The sequence below is a fragment of the Eucalyptus grandis genome, chromosome 10 (assembly GCF_016545825.1).
Source record: "Eucalyptus grandis isolate ANBG69807.140 chromosome 10, ASM1654582v1, whole genome shotgun sequence".
Classification (NCBI taxonomy): Eukaryota; Viridiplantae; Streptophyta; class Magnoliopsida; order Myrtales; family Myrtaceae; genus Eucalyptus; species Eucalyptus grandis.
This window is the reverse complement of record NC_052621.1, coordinates 37,303,739-37,316,550: the sequence shown is the minus strand read 5'-3', so window position 1 is coordinate 37,316,550 and position 12,812 is coordinate 37,303,739. Positions and strand designations below refer to the sequence as shown.

The 12,812-nt window shown below is 40.7% G+C and overlaps 1 protein-coding gene across 1 annotated transcript; it reads left to right on the top strand.

Moving 5' to 3' along the window:
* Positions 1-1,131: 1,131 nt before the first annotated feature.
* Positions 1,132-12,228, top strand: LOC104423181 (topless-related protein 4). Its single transcript, XM_010035665.3, is given in 29 exon segments — positions 1,132-1,315; positions 1,480-1,628; positions 2,271-2,450; positions 2,537-2,650; positions 3,857-4,015; positions 4,118-4,280; positions 4,622-4,760; positions 5,316-5,413; positions 6,322-6,445; positions 6,566-6,622; positions 6,625-6,674; positions 6,776-6,845; positions 7,082-7,152; positions 7,281-7,376; positions 7,456-7,551; positions 7,731-7,858; positions 7,973-8,207; positions 8,312-8,360; positions 8,363-8,469; positions 8,542-8,631; positions 8,805-8,846; positions 8,849-8,947; positions 9,527-9,637; positions 9,714-9,893; positions 10,026-10,154; positions 10,241-10,336; positions 10,977-11,165; positions 11,397-11,563; positions 11,641-12,228. Coding segments are annotated over 28 exon segments (3,312 nt in total). The 5' UTR covers positions 1,132-1,315; positions 1,480-1,527; the 3' UTR covers positions 11,813-12,228.
* Positions 12,229-12,812: the final 584 nt, after the last annotated feature.

Below are 12,812 nucleotides of genomic sequence, written 5' to 3'. Positions count from 1 at the left end.
ACTTTTCAAATAAATTAAGCCACATCATGGTCGCTCCCATACCAGAGCACACTCTCTCGTGCCACATGAGTACGTGTCTCGGGTGAATTATGTCCAGCTACAAACAATGCGGTTAACCATTTTCCCGTAATTTCGTCATGAGCAACATTTGTCGCATATTCTAACATGATCCGTTTACTCATACGGTCAGTATTCACGCATATCACGCATTCTTTCGTGTCTTATATAATAAGTACTCAAGACAGAATTTACGGTAAGTCATGGTAACCGATATGTTAAAGAGATAAGTTAAATAAGCCATTAAAGGAAGTTTTATTTATCAAATCGAATTAAAACGGACTGTGCTCGCCCTTGTACCCAAGCACAATCCCTCGTGCCACATAAGTACCGTGTCCCACGTGATCTGTGTCCATTTACAAACAAAGGCTGGAGCAGTTAATAATCTTATCCGGTGTTTCGTCATGTGCAACACTTGTCGCATTCATCGATATGATTGACCGTCGTTGTTGATATTCACGCGTATCACGCTATCCTTCTTGTCTTACATAGTAACTCCTCTAAAGAGAGCTAATGGAAGATCACGCTAATCAACGAGCATTTCAAAGAGGCCAGCTAAATTTGCCCGTATATGATGTTTTATTTTTCAAAAAAGAAGACATTAGTCATGTAAGAAAATGGAATTGATTTCTTGAAAAGGTCATTGTCAGTAAAAAAAAAAAAAAAAAAAATGAACTATGAAAAATTTACTTATGTTATCCCCCAAGAAATCATGGGATTACCGCATTTTTTTGTAAATTCTAGGCGTTTGAAAATTTTAGCGTGTCGCCATAACTCCATGCAAAAATGGGAAACGAGTACCCCTCGTACGGAAACAAGCCATCTACCAAGAGGCCTTTATCCAGTGCCCCCGATGTCGTTGTCCTCGATCCTTGTCAACCGTTGGATACGCGCGACACGTAGGATCTGACGTGTCCCGAGACGCACCGGGCCTGACCGCGTGATGCGAAATCGACGGCGGTGGGCGAAGGTCCCACGGAGAGCCGTGGGCTCGCCCGTACCCGACCGAAGCCGCTCAAGCTTATTAACATGGACTGGGTTGGCGCCAAGGCTCACTATGCTCAGCATTTTCCTGGAAAATTTCTCTCCAGGTAAGACACTGCAGAATTCCATTTCTAGAGAGAGAGAGAGATAGATAGAGAGAGGAAGAGAGGGAGCGTCGCAGAGGAACGGAGAAGGCGTACGGCCGCGGCGGCGAGAGCTCCGTCCGCTCGTCTCCGGCGATCTCCGGCGAGGAAGCTGCGACGAGGAGCCGAAGGTTGTCTGCATTCCGACGTCCCCGTTCCTGTTCCATTTCGCGTGCTTGCATTCGGTCGTGGTTTTTTTGATCGTCCGGTCTCGAGCGGTGGCGAAATGCGGAAGCTGAAGCCCTAATTTTCGGTGGGTTTTTCGGTTGTTTTTACTTTTTCTTTTTGTGTGCAGTGAAGGGAGTGGATTCGCGCGGTGGATCGAGCTGGATCGGTGCCGAGCATGTCGTCGTCGTTGTCGTCTTCGTCGTCGCTGGGTAAAGAGCTGGTGCTTCTGGTACTTCAGTTTTTGAATGAAGAGAACTTCGAGGAGACTGCTCACAGGTGAGCTTCTTCTCCTCCTTCCCGGGGGATTTCTCGCCGCGTCGAGATCGTCGCGCGTGTCTTGTGCGCTTGTCTGTGTGATTGGCTCTGCTTCTCGGTCGAATGTGATGGAAATGGAGAAAAGGTCTTTTCTTTACGTGATCACGGTGGCGGCGGATTTGTGTGCTTGCTGGAAGTGTTTTTAGACTCTGTTTCTTCGTTATTATCACGCTTGCAACTCGGAACTGAACTCTTCAGTTTCCTTGTTCACCTGGAACGAGTTCCTCGTGCTGGGAGTCGAATTCAGTTTTGATCGTGAGGTAGGATTACGCCTCCGGAGGTTGCCTGTGGACTGCTGTCGTGTCTCTCTGTTTGGTTGATATAAGAAGTAAGAAGTCGTGGGAATCTTAAAGGCCGTGGATGGTTGGTTTGGTGGAAAATGAGCGTTTAGAGAACTTAGGGTGGTCGTTTAGGGCTCCTGTGGTCCTGTCATTGGTCGAACATCATGACATCATGATAATCGGTGAAGATGAAGATGCTTTAGTAAATTTGTCATGCATTAGTATATTTTGGTTGGTTGATTGCTGAGCTCATTGAAAAAATAGTGAGAGCCAATGGTGACTTGTTTTCTTTTTTCCCTCTTTCTGATTCACATTGTTGAAGATTGGAGAAAGAATCTGGCTGCTTCTTCAGTATGAAATATTTTGAGGATATTGTGACTAATGGGGAATTGGATGAGGTTGAGAAGTATCTTTCTGGGTTTACAAAGTTTGATGACAATAGATACTCGACGAAGATTTTCTTTGAGATTAAGAAGCAGAAGTATCTTGAAGCATTGGACAGGTAAACTAGAGATTCTTGGTGCGTGCTTTAAGAGGTGTGAATTTTCTGGGACTATGTTTTATGGCTTCTTGACTTTATATTTTCAGACGTGACGATGCTAAAGCTGCAAAAATTCTTCGTAATGACCTCAAAGCGTTTTCTACTTACAATGAAGAACTTTTCAAGGAAATGGCGATGCTTCTGTCCTTACATGACTTTAGGTACGTTGTGTAATTTAATTGATTTGTGGGCAGCTAATTACGATACATCATCCACTATGCAAAAGTTTGCAATTTGTAAGTGGTAGGACAAAATGTGGACATCTACATAAAATAGCCAAACTTGTCAAAGAATCGCTATTGGCCATTTGATGAGTGATGTTTGCAGTTTCTGGAAAATGTTTTTGGAGAGTCTGAAAAAATTTATATGTTCAACAATTTTAGAAAGATGAGCCATTTTCAACAATTTATATCTAATCTCGCTGCTTTAAAGTCCTTTTTGCATACAACTGTATGATTGCTCTTGCAAGGTAGGACAAACTTCCATGGGAGAGTATAATATGCACCTTGAAGTTTTATGACAGTTTCGGTTTGTCTCCTTGGAAACTGAACTGTGTTTGTTTGCCCCCTGAAGTTTACACAACTGCTTTATCTTTTCCAAGCTTCTTTCTGTGAGATTTGTCAGGAAAGAAATCTGCATGCCCATCTCACTTGACTTGTTCCTAGCTTCATAGTTGGGTACATTCATCGAAACCATTGGTTGTCCTGAAGACACATTTCTTAAAGTTGCAAAGTGTGTTTCACTGTGAAAATACTTTAATTTGCAGCAAAGGGGGAGGTAAAACGAAGCTAAGGAAGATGGTAGGGTTTTGCCTCTGTTGAAAGAAGACTGACATAGGGACATCTTGGACTAGTGAAACCTGGGAGGCTTTTACTTGCATGTGACAAGCTTATGGTGGAAACATCCTCCTGGATTTACATGGATCTAATGTGTCCTTGTTTCCACCTAGCTTCGCGGCTGTGAAACTCTACTATCCTCTTCAGTTTTAAACGCCACTCTTGCTAGTATGTTAATGAGTTAGCACATTAAAACTCTTCTATTAACTTGAGAAGTGCAACTTCGGTGCCAAATCGAATGGTCTTGACAAGCATGCGTTTCTTGAAGTTGGGAACTTGTCACTTAGAGAAAGCCTCATGATTTCTCACGTTCTGGGAGGTAGAAGGTTGGGGCAACATAAATTAGTTGTGCAAACCTCAAGGGGGAGACTTAAGTTTCCACTTGCCTGTCATTACAGCTTGAGAATGTGTCAAGTAAAGCAATGACAACCGGATGGAGTATAACTGTTAGGACTGTTAGGTACTTGCTCTTTTTTTTTTCCATCCTTTTTGGTTGATCCTGCTTTGTTTCTTTCTTTGGTACAATTTCAGGGAGGTTGAACAGTTATCAAGTTACAGAGATTCTAAGAATGCGAGGACCTTAATGCTAAATGAACTTAAAAGGTTGGTTGAGGCAAATCCAGTCCTTCGTGATAAGCTTCAGTTTCCTTGCTCTGAAAACTCTAGGCTGAGGGCACTTATAAATCAGAGGTAAATCAATCAACAGTTAAGTAATAAAAGTTTTCCATATCACAGCTTTTCTTTAATCTTGTTTATCCTGCATAGCTTTACTGTGTTGCATTCAAAATGCAGTCTGAATTGGCAGCACCAGATGTGCAACTCTCCCAAGCCCGACCCTGAGATAAAGACCCTCTTTGTCGATCATACTTGTGGGACATCAAATGGAGATCTCGCTCCACCTCCTGTAATGAATCCTTTATTGAGTTGCACTCCTAAATTTGGTGGATTCTCAGCGGTAGAATCTCTTGCTGTAATTAAGAACTGTGCGTTTGGAAGGTCTTTGCTTTTAGCTTTCTATATTTACCTTTGCTCTGACATTTCGAATTTGGCTTTTACTTAAGATGGAATGATTTAGAATATTAAAATAAAGTTATCTAGAAATATTTTTCTTGATCTGTCAGAGTGGAATATAATATCTCTTCATTTCCTGGGAAAACCTAAAAGTACGTTTGACATTAAGTCAGTCAGGGTGGACACGAGATGATTAGCTCTTATATGTCCTTTGGATGAAGTCTGAACAAAATGCAGGTTATTTAGTTTGGCTTTTCTTATTGACAAGACATGTATTTCTTTCAGCCTTTCCCGTTCTTCCAGCTAGCGCCAGGACCAGCAGCTCCAATGGCATCTCTGGCAGGATGGCGGGCTAATCCATCCATAACACCACAACCAACAGTCTCTGGCCGTCCCATTGCAATACCTTCTCCCAGGCCTGCAGGTTGGTATTTCACTTTGAGAAACATTCTCCTTCTTTTTATGCTTACATTCTCGGGAATGAAGTATGCTAAACCATGTACACTCTTGAAAAGATTAATGCAACAGGCCTTTTCAATTCATAATATGTCATGTTCAATCTGAATAGATATTTAGGCAATTAAATAGCTTGTCTGAAACATTTGAGATGTTTTCCATCAACAGAGTTTCCCTTTTTCCTCAGCTTATGTAGAAAAGCAAAGTGTGACATGAACATACTGAATGTGATCATGCAAGTGTGTGTTTTGTGTGAATTGAATGAAAGTTGACCCAAGTGGTTTACTTCCATATGCATGTCGTCGGAGCATCTAACTTTGTCGCCCTGCCCGCTCTGGGAGAGGGGAGGGGGGGGGCGACTTCATATGTGGTGTGGCTGCTTTCTAGTTCCCATTGTTGTACTTGATATAACTACTGTTTGAATGTGAAGGATGTTATTGCGTGCAAATTCTCAATTCTTATGCTTTTTCAGATTTTTGTGTCCACTTAGTCTTACCATTTGGCATGTTCCATATTGGAGCAGCATCAGTGATAAAACGCCTCAGAACGCCTCCTTACAGCCCGGTAACAGATGATGAGCACATTAGCAAGAGATCCAGACCTATTGGGATATTCAATGAGGTAATTTATGCAGTTTAGTTAAGTTTGGAATCCTTCACATTAAATGAAAAATTTCATATGAACTTATTGTACCACCAATCTCAAACTGAGAATTGGAAAACCGAATATTATCTCCTTAAACATTGAAAAAGTGACTCAAAAGTGGTTAGAACAGACCCCCATAATACAATCACTGTCAACTGAAAGATTAGTCGGTGGGCCTTAGTGATTTTTACTGTATCAATGAAAGTAATCTGTTTACTTTTTGGACTGAGATGGACACGGAACCAGTAACTTGAATAAATGAGAAAACAGCTCAACCCAAACCAAACCTATATCCTGATCACACCAAACTTGTGTTTTGTTAGGTTTGGATTATCTGATTTTGGTTTTTGACACCCCAAATTTTTGGTCCATGGAATGAGGTTGCATGTCTACTACACATACTCCATGGGTGCTGCCTAATGCCTTTGTGCCGTAAAATCCATTGTCCCTTTCCTTTGCCTTCCAATCAATGTAGATTGTGGTGGTAGAGTTGCAGAGGAAAGGGAGGCTTGATAATTGAGACGTGACATGAGGCTTCTGTTTTGGTCTAAAGATTTCCTGATCGAGTGCCTATGTGTATTTACCCTTACAATATATATACTCATTGTTTTTCCTTTTTTCTATTTGCTTATTTTTTTACCCATTAACAGTGAAGAGTGAGGTTAAGCTTTAATTGCTAAGTTGTAGTTTTAAAAAGGTAGTTCAAGGTAATCCAAGACAGATTTGAGGTTCTAAACATTGCCACCTTTCTTTGGTCTTATCAATTGTTACTGTGGCTGTGCACGCTGTTAAGTTTCATTTTGTTTTTAGCTGATAACTATACACCACGCTTAGTTTGCTTTATGCTGTAGAAATTCTGGGAAGCATGCCATTTTTTCTTGCAGGTTAACCATCCGGCTGTGCTGCGTTCTTCTGATGATTTGCCAAAGACTGTTGTTTGCAATTTGAACCAGGGAGCCGCTGTCAAGAGCATGGATTTTCATCCAGTACAACAAACCGTACTTCTTGGTTAGTTCTTGTCTCTGTTTAAACTTTCTGTGCCATCATTGTATCATCAAATCTTTCTTTTGACGTTTAAATACACAATTGTCGAATACTCATTAAGTCCTCTAATGTGTCAATTTTAAGTTGGAACAAACGTTGGTGATATCAGAATCTGGGAGGTTGTCAGCAGGGAAATGCTTTTTTGCGGAGTTTTAAAATCTGGGACATTGGAGCGTGTTCAGAGAATTTGCAAGTATGAGTTTCATGCCTAAATTCAGTTAAATTAGTTAATTATATGATTTTCCAAATTGTAGGAGCGATTATCATGCTTATGTCAGTTATAAATCGTAATAGGCATCCTTGGCCACTGAATACACCGCATCAGTGAACAGAATCGTCTGGAGTCCTGATGGAGACCTCTTCGGTATGCTTAAGAGTGCTTACAACTTGCTTTGATGAAAATTTGTTGATAATTTCCTTCAGATTGGATCATCAGGGACTATTTATTATCATTCATGTTTATAAATTTATGTATTTTATCCTCATTAAAAACTAAATAATTTCATGTTTAGGGCAGTGTATTTAAGGTTTCTTTTCCCCATTTAGATGAAAATGGAGTTGCCCCTTACTTGCTGAAGATTTTGCTGGCTTCTCTTTTAGGTGTTGCATATTCGAAGCACATGGCGCAAATATATTCCTATCGTGGTGGCAACATACAGAATTACCTGGAGGTTTGTTTTTTTCATGTGTCAGAATATGTTCCACAGTATTTTTTTGCCTCAGTTCTGACTCATACTTTTCTTAATGCTTTTTCATCTTTTATTAGTGTCTGTTCTTCCTCTCACAAAATGCTTTTCAGGTGGATGCTCATGTTGGTTACGTCAGTGATCTTGCTTTTTCACAAGTAAAGGAGCAACTGTACTTTGTCACTTGTGGTGAAGACAGGACAGTAAAGGTTTGGCTGAGGACCTCAACCATTCTTCATCCTATATCTTCAAGGATGTTGGCTGTCCTAAAAAATTTTCGTCGTCTAGGTGTGGAGTGCTATTACTGGCAGTAGACAATTCATTTTTGAAGGTCATGAATCATCTGTTTACTCGGTGTGCCCCCATTACAGAAATGATTTTCAGGTATCAACTCTATTTCTGCCTTCAGAGAAAATAATTGCACAGGGGGCAAGATTTTGCAAATAGAAGTGTGTATTAGGATTGGTTCCTCAAAACTTTCTTTCTTTAGCAAGCACTTTCAGGACCTTTTACTTTCTTCTAGTCTGGCTTTCTTACCCTTGATTATGTGTTTTCTTCCCTAGTTCATCTTTTCAACAACAGTTAATGGGAGAATTAAGGTATGGTTGTACGATAACATGGGTCCTAGACTTGATATTGACGCTCCTGGCCGTTCTTGCACAAAAATAATGTACTCTGCTGATGGGACAAGGTACCTCTCTTCTGTGGTTGTTCTTCCCTGTAATGTATGCTTTGCTCTATGATCAGATACGCAAGTTCGTCAAGTCCTTTTAATATTTCTTCCCTCTGTTTACGTGTTTGGCAGGGTTTTTTCATGTGGGACTAACAAGGAAGGGGAATCTTACCTTGTTGAGTGGGTTGAAAGTGAGGGGGCCATAAAACGAGCTTATCATGGCCTAGGAAAGTGTTCGGGCGGGGTTGTCCAATTTGATACAGTTAAGAACCGATTCTTAGCTGCTGGTGATGAATTTCTGATTAAAATTTGGGATATGGACAGCAATAATGTCTTGACAACAATTGATGCAGAGGGTGGTTTACCGGTATGCTTGCTAAGGTCGCCCTTTATGTAATTTAATACGCCAGGATTTTTTTTGGAAAGGGAGTTAGAAGTTTGTTCATTTGACAATCTCAAAATCTCTTTTAGGTTACTCCTTGCATAAAATTTAATAGAGAAGGTTTACTTTTGGCTGTCTCCACAAGGAGAATGCTGTCAAAATACTTGCAAATGATAAAGTTGTGCACCTTCTTCATTCCAATGGAAGTCGTGTGCTGGATGCATCTAAACTTAAGACCGCAGCAAAGGTAGGGTGAGTTTTATATTTCTTCTACTGACCCACATTTAAGCCATTGTATTTAGGCAGTTTCATCATGCAGGGTCCTACAATGGCGTCTTTGGCTGCTTCCAGTTCAGCAGCTGGAACAAGCATTGGTAGACACTCCCCGGCACCTTCAATATTTGGAATGGTAAGAACATACTTCCCCCATTGAAAGTAAAAAATTCAAGGTTCTAATATTGAGAGCACGGTGATTTTGAGTAGGTCATTGTAAACTCTTTAATTTCTCATTAATTTATGTCAGATCTGTATTGTCATTTATCTGCTTTCTCATTTATCTGCACTAATACCCAAAATTTGCAGAATGGCGATTCGAAAACTTTTCAGATGTCAAAACAAGAACCAATGGTGAATTAGAGAATTCTCAAGCCTGGAAGCTAAAGGAATATGATGAACAGTCTAAGTTTCAGTCTTTACGGCTTCCAGATAGGCTGCTCCCAACGAGAGTATGTATTAGCTCTTCTGGGGACCTCATCGGAATTTGCATTTCTTATATATATTTATTACTTTCCCTTTTGGCTCCTTTGGGTTGAATGTCAGGTTATTTATTTGTTGGTTCAGCTTTTCTGTGAATCTAGTAGATTTAATGTTTGATCTACCTTTTGGATGAATGTCTGCTTATTTTTAAGGGAGTTTGGTCATTTTCAGACATCAGCATAAGCAGAGAGCTTGGTTTTGTTGGATGTATGTTCTTTTTGCTACTATTTTGGGAAACCTATTTTACTTCCCCAAAGATTCACTCATATGGCAAATATCACTTCTGATAATTAAGAGGACTTTAGTTATCTCCCATCTCGACTTAGAATATCTCCTTTTTTGTAGATATGAATTCATCCTTTTTATGCTACTTCCTTGGATATACTTGTAGGGTTAACCAAGAGATAGGGACCCCTTTTTCTATGTTTCACATTTTGCGAACTGGCATGATCATATATATTGACAGACCAGTGAGATCCATGCATGCTTGATGTGCACATCTGATCACAACCGTGTATGGATAGAATGATTCATACTTCATATTTCAGATCATTAGGCTGATATATACAAGATCAGGAGGTGCTATACTTGCTTTAACAAATAATGCTGTGCACAAACTTTGGAAATGGCAACAGGATGAGTTTAATCCCTCGGGAAAGGTATGTCATGTGTTTAAAAAGTTGCTTAGCATGTTTATTTGTTGATCTTCCACTTGATAAGCCCTGAATTTTGTAGGCAACCTGTGCTGTCGAACCAAAATTATGGCAACCCTCCAGTGGAATAATCATGACAAATGATATAAGCAACATAATTCTTGATGATGCCAACCCCTGCTTTGCCCTTTCAAAGAACGACTCTTATCTACTGTCCACTTCGGGAGGGAAAATTTCTCTTTTCAATATGATGACATTTAAGGTGTGGCATCTTATGAAATATCGTTTCTTGGTTTGGTACTGACTATAGAAATTATAGTGTTGTGTTTGAATTTTCTCAACTGAAGGGGAATACCCACTTTTTGTTCCACTTTTTTTTTTTCTTTGGCTGCAGACAATGACGACTTTAATGCCACCACCCCCTGCAGCAACGTGCCTTGAGTTCCACCCTCGAGACAATAACATAATAGCCATAGGCATGGAGGATTCTTCCATCCTTATCTACAATGTCCGAGTCAGTGAGGTATGTGGCTTCATCAGAAATTACGGTTGCTAGTTTCGTACTTTGTAGTGTCAGATGTGAATTTTCTTCTTGTGACCACTTTGTAGGTTGAAAGTAAATTTAAAGGTCATCAAAAGAGAGTAACTGGTCTTGCCTTTTCTGAAATTTTGAATGTTCTTGTGTCATCAGGGGCTGATGCTCAGGTATGTCTTCTATGATATGATGGAGAATAGTGTTTCGATGGGTGTCGATTGACTCTCTCTCTCTCTCTCTCTCTCTCTCACACACACACGCGCGCGCGCGCACACACACACACACATGTGCATGTGCTTTGTGGCGCAGTAATTTGTATGTTCTCTCTTTGAGCTGTGGGTGGGTCGGTTGGCATAGAGAGAGTGGTGAAATATAGATTTGGTTGCATCATTTTGCTTTGACATTGAAATGATAGGTTTGCAGTTTTGAAATTATTATGAGTTTAGATTCCAGGAGGTCAAACTTTATAGGACACGGGGCTGAATCTTTGAGGTAATTTCTATTTTTCGAGTCTCTTACCTATAGCTGGAGCTCTGCGACTTTCATCAACTGAGAGAAACCCACATTGGCAATCTAGGATTTTGTTGTCAAAATCAGAAACTTGAAGTACTTGTTCCAGTGCTAGCTAAGACTCCAACGGAACCTTTTTCTCTTGAATTTGTGAGGTGGCTGTCTGTCTGGAGTGATGATTTATTAGCTTTTCGTTACTCGTTTTAAGTGGTGCTACATATATGAACTAAAAATCATAGCTTTACTTTGGCTGAATACAAGGGATTGGCTGGATTTATTCGTTCAATTTTCCTTTTGCAGTTGTGTGTATGGAGCATAGATAAGTGGGAGAACCAGGCCAGTAAGTTCTTGCAAATCCCAACTTGGCATGTGTCCTTTACCCTCGCGAAGACGCGTGTGCTATTTCACCAAAATCTACGGCACTTCCTTGTTGTTCACGAGACTCAAATAGCCATATATGAAGCTCCAAAGTTGGATTGTCATAATCAGGTGACTACCCGCATCCTTGATGATTTTTTTTTTTTGCCCCCTTTTCTTTGCTTCGGTTAAATGTGCTGATTATAGCACTCTTGGGATCATAAGTGTACCCCAAAGTGTCCCCAAAAGGTAATTCTCCTTTTATTTGCTTGAGATCTCACTGTGACACGCATCTCCATTTATTAGATCCAATCATCCAATAAAAAGTTCTTTACATATGGTTAAGGTACCTCTCTTGTGCAGTGGTTTCCTCTGGAGTCTGGTGCACCGATCACAGATGCTATGTATTCATGTGATGGCATGTCGATATACACAAGCTTCGAAGATGGAAGCGTGGGCATCTTTACCGCCTCAACGCTCCAATTGAAGTGTTGGATCAGCGCCGCTTCTTATCTGCCTCCTAATTCCAGGTGCGTTCTTTAAAAATCCGAGACCTCGCCTATTTTGCAATTTAAATTGTACGATTACTGATGCTGCTATATGATAGGTCCCCCGTATTTCCAGTCGTCGTTGCTGCCCACCCTTCTGAACCTAACCAGTTTGCTCTGGGACTCACGAATGGCGAGGTTATTGTCCTGGAGCCTCCAGAATGGGAGCAGGAATGGGGCACAGCTCCTCCTGTCCGCAATGGTTCCGGGCCAGAGAGCATCCAGGTCTGAATCACACAAACTGCCCCGGGGACATTGCTCATCTCCAAGTAAATAGGGCAAAAGTAGCTGTAAGAATGATGCAGCGCTTGGTGTATAGTTTTTCTTGAGGCTTTACAAGGACTTCCCTTCATACAAGTCATGGATTGAGACTAAAAGGTACAGACATTTTGACATAGCATAGATACTTAGGAGATGAGGATTGAGAACTTTGAACTCACCAGGAGTACAGCAAAACAAAAACTTATACAAATCTCATCGTACAGTGAAGATATACATAGTAACACCTGACGAGAATGTAAGTGCAGAATGTTGAGTACATTTTCCTCCTTGGTTCATGCCAAACCCTTTACGGGGAGAGGATACTGGCCGACTGTCCTTCATGAAAGAGAAATTCTGCTTTCAACAGTTTTAACTGCATTCTTTCATGTACCCTCTTTTTTCTCTACAAGTACCGAGTGTCTTTTCTTATTCAGTGAGCGAAAAGAAGATAGAAATCTTCATTGTTTGAGATCCACTGTCATTTAAGAGGATGATGTTATGCTTCGGAAGTTTCACCATGTGGAGAAATTGTGCAGCTCCTGATGGATGCATGACAAGTCTCTTACCATATGTCACTCTCGTGATTTCGAGATTCACAGCAAGCGTCGTGATAGTTAACAAAAGCTTCCTAAATGTAGAAATGGTTAATGTAGACACGTAGATACTAGGCCAATTCAAATTCATTAACAAGAAAGATCGAATTCAAATCTCTGGGGACATGTGCCGACAAGCCCTAATGTTTCATTTTCCATGCGAAGCTACGTGGCAAAAGCTGTGCACATCCATGCAAGTCATCTTAAACCAAGCCTCGACACGTACCAAGTGACACAACTTTGGCAGTCTGCGTTTGCACTTATATACCATGTCCTCCTTCGATGCTCGAATTAACGTCCTCAGTATACAAGTTCGGTAGCTTTGCAAAAGAGAAACCAAACCCAAAGCAAACGATGGCAGAGATCAGCAGCGCGTC